The sequence below is a fragment of the Cetorhinus maximus genome, unplaced genomic scaffold (genome assembly GCF_964194155.1).
Source record: "Cetorhinus maximus unplaced genomic scaffold, sCetMax3.hap1.1 HAP1_SCAFFOLD_382, whole genome shotgun sequence".
In the NCBI taxonomy this organism is placed as follows: Eukaryota; Metazoa; Chordata; class Chondrichthyes; order Lamniformes; family Cetorhinidae; genus Cetorhinus; species Cetorhinus maximus.
The window spans coordinates 4,500-12,355 of NW_027596328.1; the positions used below are offsets into that span (position 1 = coordinate 4,500).

The 7,856-nt window shown below is 50.4% G+C and overlaps 1 protein-coding gene across 1 annotated transcript; it reads left to right on the forward strand.

Moving 5' to 3' along the window:
* The first annotated feature begins 1,374 nt into the window (after positions 1-1,374).
* LOC144673550 (trypsin-3-like) lies at positions 1,375-7,540 on the forward strand. The gene is made up of 3 exons (XM_078535314.1): positions 1,375-1,631; positions 3,980-4,116; positions 7,327-7,540. Exons 1-3 carry the CDS (start codon positions 1,484-1,486, stop codon positions 7,474-7,476), a joined length of 435 nt encoding a protein of 144 aa, XP_078391440.1. The 5' UTR covers positions 1,375-1,483; the 3' UTR covers positions 7,477-7,540.
* The last annotated feature ends 316 nt before the right edge of the window (positions 7,541-7,856 follow it).

The following is a 7,856-nucleotide window of genomic DNA, read 5'->3' on the forward strand; positions in this document are numbered from 1 at the left end:
ACCCTCCCTGTGATCTGTCGTAAGTATTGACCCTCCCTGTGATCTGTCATAAGTATTGACCCTCCCTGTGATCTGTCATAAGTATTGACCCTCCCTGTGATCTGTCATAAGTATTGACCCTCCCTGTGATCTGTCATAAGTATTGACCCTCCCTGTGATCTGTCGTAAGTATTGACCCTCCCTACAATTGTCATAAGTACAGACCCTCCCTCCGATCTGACGTAAGTATAGACCCTCCCTACGATCTGTCATAAGTATTGACCCTCCCTACGATCTGTCCTAAGTATTGACCCTCTCTACAATCTGTCCTGAGTATTGACCCTCCCTACAATCTGTCCTAAGTATTGACCCTCCCTACAATCTGCCCTAAGTATAGACCCTCCCTACAATCTGTCGTAAGTATTGACCCTCCCTACAATTGTCCTAAGTATTGACCCTCCCTACAATCTGTCGTAAGTATTGACGCTCCCTGTGATCTGTCATAAGTATAGGCCCTCCCTGCAATCTGTCGTAAGTATTGACTCTCCCTACAATCTGTCGTAAGTATAGGCCCTCCCATGGTATTAAATACCATGGACAGTGTCAGCTGTGGCTCAGGGGGCTTAGCACACACTCTCATCTCACTCTCATCTCCCATCCAGGCGGTTGTGAGATTGAGGAAAATTGAACCCGTAAGTATAGACCGTCCCTACGATCTGCCCTCAGTATAGACATCCCCTATGCTCTTGTGGCAAGTATCGACCCTCCCTATCGTATTGTCGTCCGTATAGAGCGTCCTACGATATTGCCACCAAGTACATTCTCTCCCTATGATCTGCCAGGAACCGAGCATCAGCGTACGATCTGTCGGAAGTTTAGTCCCTCTTTCTGACCTGCTCTAAGCTCAGTCATTCCCAGGAGCAGTAGTAATCCCAGCCACTCACTCTGATCAGTTTAATGCTCCCTGCGCTCGGCCATAAGTTCAGTCACCCATTCCTCCTATTTCATTCATCTCCGATTGGCATTCAGAGGGGTCTTTATTCACTCCTGGACCGGTTCCCTCCCGGAGCAGGGCTCCGAGTTGGCGTCGGTGGTGGATTCTCTGTTTATCAATGGGTCGTTGTGTTTGGCTGGGCTGTTTATCTGCCCGCCTGCTGGTTAATTATTTACCCACCCGTGTTTAGTTTCTCTGACTATTTCCCCAGCCATTTGCCTGTTAGTCGCTACCTGGGCATCTGTCTGCTGTTTGTGGGGTTTTCCTGTGCGCCAATGGGTTGCTGAGTTTCCTGCATTACAAGGGATGTTACACAGTAAGGCGTTGGCAGTGAGGGGAAATTCGGACGCCGCAGGTGCTATATAAATGGAAGTCTCTCCGTACTTCTCTTGCAGAGCTCACACACTGGTCGCTTACATCGGGGATCACGACACCGATATTTACGAAGGGACCGAACAGTATATCGGCGCCTCCAAAGTCATCGTTCACCCCCACTACAACCCCCAGACCATGGACAGTGATTTAATGCTGGTGAAACTCTCCTCACCCGTCCAATTCAACAGCTACGTGAGGCCCATCGAGCTCTCCAGCACGTGTCCCACTGCCGGCTTACAGTGCCTGGTCTCAGGATGGGGCAACCTCCGCAACGATGGACAAGGTGAGGAAAATTTACTTACAAGCCACGCTTGCGATCAGTCTGCACCTTCCTGCAATGAATAGAGGGGGGGGGCGGCGGGGTTCATACTTGCATTTAACGCAAGCAACCTAGAGGGTCTCAGGTCACTCGCAGAGAAGGACTCCTGGTCAGTGTCCCACCTAAACTCACAGAGAGGACAGGACTCCTGGTCAGTGTCCCACCTAAACTCACAGAGAGGACAGGACTCCTGGTCAGTATCCCACCTAAACTCACAGAGAGGACAGGACTCCTGGTCAGTATCTCACCTAAACTCACAGAGAGGACAGGACTCCTGGTCAGTGTCCCACCTAAACTCACAGAGAGGACAGGACTCCTGGTCAGTATCCCACCTAAACTCACAGAGAGGACAGGACTCCTGGTCAGTATCCCACCTAAACTCACAGAGAGGACAGGACTCCTGGTCAGTATCCCACCTAAACTCACAGAGAGGACAGGACTCCTGGTCAGTGTCCCACCTAAACTCACAGAGAGGACAGGACTCCTGGTCAGTATCCCACCTAAACTCACAGAGAGGACAGGACTCCTGGTCAGTATCTCACCTAAACTCACAGAGAGGACAGGACTCCTGGTCAGTATCCCACCTAAACTCACAGAGAGGACAGGACTCCTGGTCAGTATCCCACCTAAACTCACAGAGAGGACAGGACTCCTGGTCAGTATCCCAACTAAACTCACAGAGAGGACAGGACTCCTGGTCAGTATCCCACCTAAACTCACAGAGAGGACAGGACTCCTGGTCAGTATCCCACCTAAACTCACAGCGAGGACAGGACTCCTGGTCAGTGTCCCACCTAAACACACAGAGAGGACAGGACTCCTGGTCAGTATCCCACCTAAACTCACAGAGAGGACAGGACTCCTGGTCAGTGTCCCACCTAAACTCACAGAGAGGACAGGACTCCTGGTCAGTATCCCAACTAAACTCACAGAGAGGACAGGACTCCTGGTCAGTATCCCACCTAAACTCACAGAGAGGACAGGACTCCTGGTCAGTATCCCACCTAAACTCACAGAGAGGACAGGACTCCTGGTCAGTGTCCCACCTAAACTCACAGAGAGGACAGGACTCCTGGTCAGTATCCCAACTAAACTCACAGAGAGGACAGGACTCCTGGTCAGTATCTCACCTAAACTCACAGAGAGGACAGTTTGTTTGCTCAATAAACTCACTGGCTGTCTGAGGTATCGTACTCTCTGCCAAACTAGCAACTTTGATTGTCCACATCCCAACCATGAGCACACACCAAAAACTTATTCACTGTCTGTGAAGCACATTTGGGGTGCCCGGAGGATGTGGATGTTGCTATATAAATGCAAACTCTTGCTTCACATATCTGCTACAAACATTGTAACCCATTCGATGCAGGGCAAGATACTGCAGTCAACAGTGAGGTAAATGACTCAGTAAAGATTTTATGTCGCCTTTAGCTGGTGCAAGTTGGAAGAGCAATGTTAGCTTAGGACAGCGGGAGTAAACCCCAGCTCTGCTTCATGCCTGTGATTTGACAGAGTGCAGTGTGTGTCCGCGATTCGGCAGATTGCAATGTGTGTGCGTGATTTGACAGAGTACAGTGTGTGTGTGTGATTTGACAGAGTGCAGTGTGTGTGTGTGATTTGACAGAGTACAGTGTGTGTGTGTGATTTGACAGATTGCAGTGTATGTGTGTGATTTGACAGAGTGCAGTGTGTGCGTGATTTGACAGAGTACAGTGTGTGTGTGTGATTTGACAGAGTGCAGTGTATGTGTGTGATTTGATAGAGTGCAGTGTGTGCGCGTGATTTGACAGAGTACAGTGTGTGTGTGATTTGACAGAGTGCAGCGTGTGTGTGTGATTTGACAGAGTACAGTGTGTGTGTGTGATTTGACAGATTGCAGTGTGTGTGTGTGATTTGACAGAGTGCAGTGTGTGTGTGTGTGATTTGACAGAGTGCAGTGTGTGTGTGTGTGTGTGTGTGTGTGTGATTTGACAGATTGCAGTGTGTGTGTGTGATTTGACAGATTGCAGTGTGTGTGTGTGTGTGTGTGTGTGTGTGATTTGACAGATTGCAGTGTGTGTGTGTGATTTGACAGATTGCAGTGTGTGTGTGTGATTTGACAGATTGCGGTGTGTGTGTGATTTGACAGATTGCAGTGTGTGTGTGTGATTTGACAGATTGCGGTGTGTGTGTGATTTGACAGATTGCGGTGTGTGTGTGTGTGTGATTTGACAGATTGCAGTGTTGTGATTTCCCCACGTGTGACTGCATATCCCTGGCTCTGTAGCCAATCCCAGATTGAATAAACTTTGTGAAATGTGTTCCTTTCTCAGTTGTGTACCCTGCTGATCTCCAGTGCCTCGATGTCCCAGTGCTGCCTCCGAGCACCTGCCAGAAGGCTTATCCTGGGAGCATCACGAGTAGCATGTTCTGTGCTGGATTCATGGAGGGCGGGAAGGATAGCTGTCAGGTAAGGAAGCAACGAGCTGGTAAACACAGGACAGTGAGAGATTTCGCTCTCCATTCTGTTCAATCTCCCCAAATCTGTCACCTCCTCAGTTTCACTGAATGGAGAAAGATTCAAATGGAGACATAATCCTAATTATTCCAGAGCAGTAACTGGATTCCCCCTGACTCATGGTCCAAATTGAACACCCCAAGGGTGAGACCCCTGTGTCTGTATTTCCCCCAACATTGTTACCATGGTAATGGAACTCCCTCCCTAATAGCACGGTGGGTGTACCTACACGACATGGGCTGCAGCGGTTCAAGAAGGCAGCTCACCACCACCATCTGAGGGGCAATTAGGGATGGGCAATAAATGCTGGCCCAGCCAGCGATGCCTGCATCCCGTGAATGAATAAAAAATGCATTAATAAATGGGGCCTTAACCTCCAAGCTCCAGGGAATCATACTGGGGAGGGGTACCCCCTCTCCTAGAGGAGAACTTAAGAAATAGGAGCAGGGAGTGACCATTCAGCCCCTCAAACCTGCTCGACCATTGAGTGAGGTTGAATGACCTGACTGTGGCCTTGATTCCAGGTTCTTGCCAATTGTCCATAATCCTTGACTCCCTCTCATCAATCAGAATCCATCTCAGCATTGAACATATTCAAAGACCCAGATTCCTCTGCTCTCTGGTGTAGAGAATTCCAAACAATAATGAGCCTCAGAGAGAAATACTGGATCTGCACCGTAACAGAAGATCCATTCGATTGAGTCTGTGCCCCTTAGATTTCTCCAAGAGGAAACATCATCTCAGTGTCCACCCTGTCCACACTCCTCAGAGTCATATATGTTTCAATAAGATCACCACTCATTCCTCTAAACATTATTGGGTATAGGTCCTACCTCCTCCAGCCACTATAAGCCTCCCGAACTCCATAACCTCCTCCAGCCCCTACAACCCTCCCTATTTCTGTAACCTCCTCCAGCCCCTACAACCCTCCCTGTTTCTGTAACCTCCTCCAGCCCCTACAACCCTCCCTATCTCTGTAACCTCCTCCAGCCCCAACAACCCTCCCTATCTCTGTAAACTCCTCCAGCCACTACAACCCTCCCGAACTCCGTAACCTCCTCCAGCCCCTACAACCCTCCCTATCTCTGTAACCCCCTCCAGCCCCTACAACCCTCCCTATTTCTGTAACCTCCTCCAGCCCCTACAACCTACACTATCTCTGTAACCAACTCCAGCCCCTACAACCCTGCCTATCTCTGTCACCTCCTCCAGCCCCAACAACCCAACCTCTGTATCCTCCTCCAGCCCGTACAACTCTCCCTATCTCTGTAACCTACTCCAGCCCCCACAACCCTCCATTTCTCTGTAACCTCCTCGAACCCCTATAACCATCCCTATCTCTGTAACCTCCTCCAGACACTACAAGCCTCCCGAACTCCGAAACCTCCTCCAGCCTCTACAACCCTCCCTATTTCTGTAACCTCCTCCAGCCCCAACAACCCTCCCTATCTCTGTAAACTCCTCCAGCCACTACAACCCTCCCGAACTCCGTAACCTCCTCCAGCCCCTACAGCCTACAACCCGATCTCTGTAACCAACTCCAGCCCCTACAACCCGATCTCTGTATCCTCCTCCAGCCCCTACAACTCTCCCTATCTCTGTAACCTACTCCAGCCCCCACAACACTCCATTTCTCTGTAACCTCCTCCAGTCCCTACAAACCTCCCTATCTCTGTAACCTCCTCCAGCCCCTACAACCCTCCCTATCTCTGTAACCTCCTCGAACCCCTATAACCATCCCTATCTCTGTAACCTCCTCCAGCCCCTACAACTCTCCCTATCTCTGTAACCTCCTCCAGCCCCTATAGCCTTCCCTATCTCTGCAACCTCCTCCAGCCTCTACAACCCTCCCTATCTCTGTCACCTCCTCCAGCCCCTACAACCCTCCCTATCTCTGTAACCTCCTCCAGCCCCTACAGCCCTCCCTATCTCTGTAACCTCCTCCAGCCCCTACAACCCTGCCTATCTCTGTAACCTCCTCGAACCCCTATAACCATCCCTATCTCCGTGACGTCCTCCAGCCCCTACATCCCTCCCTATCTCTGTAACCTCCTCCAGCCCCTACAACCCTCCCTATCTCTGCAACCTCCTCCAGCCTCTACAACCCTCCCTATCTCTGTCACCTCCTCCAGCCCCTACAACCCTCCCTATCTCTGTAACCTCCTCCTGCCCCTACAACCCTCCCTATCTCTGTAACCTCCTCCAGCCCCTACACCCCTCCCTATCTCTCTAACATCCTCCAGCCCCTACATCCCTCTCTATCTCTTTAACCTCCTCCAGCCCCTACACTCCTCCCTATCTCTGTATCCTTCTCCAGCCCCGACAACACTCCCTATCTCTGTAACCTCCTCCAGCCCCTACACTCCTCCCTATCTCTGTATCCTTCTCCAGCCCCGACAACTCTCCCTATCTCTGTAACCTCCTCCAGCCCCTACAACCCGATCTCTGTAACCTCCTCCAGCCTCTACAACCCTCCCTATCTCTGTAACCTCCTCCAGCCCCTATAACCATCCCTACCTCTGTAACATCCTCCAGACCCTAAAACCCTCCCTATCTCTGTAACCTCCTCCAGCCCCTACAACCCTCTCTATCTCTGTCACCTCCTCCAGCCCCTACAACCCTATCTCTGGAACATCCTCCAGCCCCTACATCCCTCCCTATCTCTTTAACCTCCTCCAGCCCCTACACTCCTCCCTGTCTCTGTATCCTCCTCCAGCCCCGACAACTCTCCCTATCTCTATAACCTCCTCCAGCCCCAACAACCCTCCCTATCTCTGAATCCTCCTCCAGCCCCTAAAACCTTCTGAGATCTCTGCGCTCCACCAATTCCGGCATCTTGACCATCCCCTGATTTCCATCGCTCCACCATTGGCGGCCGTGCCTTCAGCTGCCTGGGGTCCTAAGCTCTGGAATTCCCTCCCTAAACCTCTCCACCTCTCTCTCTCTCTCTCTCCTGTTTTAAGTCGCTCCTTAAAACCTCCTTCTTTGACCAAGCTTTTGGTCACCAGTCCCTAATATCTCCTTTATGTGACTCGTGGTCACAAATTCTTTGATAACTGCTGCTGTGCAGTAGCTTGGGATGTTCTATGATGTTACTGGCGCTATATAAATGCAAGTTGCTATTATTGTGTTCTGACCTGATGCTGTTCTCCTCATATACAGGGGGATTCAGGGGGTCCCCTGGTTTGCAATGGGAAGTTGGAAGGAATTGTCTCATGGGGAATAGGCTGTGCAGAGAGAAATTACCCTGGAGTCTACACGAAAGTCTGCAACTATACCTCCTGGATCAGGGACACAATGGAGAACAACTAGATCCCTGCACACCGCATTGGTTCCTAACTGTCTGAACCCAATGGTCAATTAAATAAAATTATTAAATAAACACCGATGAAGCAATTCCTATTTTCCTGTTTGCAATATTTTCATAATCTGCACTCATCTCATTATACTACGTCTCCCAGGTGCATCTCAAAGCACGACAAACTCCTCTTCAATTCAATCCCTACAACCCTCCCGATCTCGCTAATACCGTGGCTACAAGAGCAGGTCAGAGGTTGAGAATCCTGCGGGGAGTAACTCACCTCCTGACTTCCCAAAGCCTGTCCACCATCTACAAGGCACAAGTCAGGAGTGTGATGGGATACTCCCCACTTGCCTGGATGAGTGCAGCTCCCACAACACTCAAGAAGCTC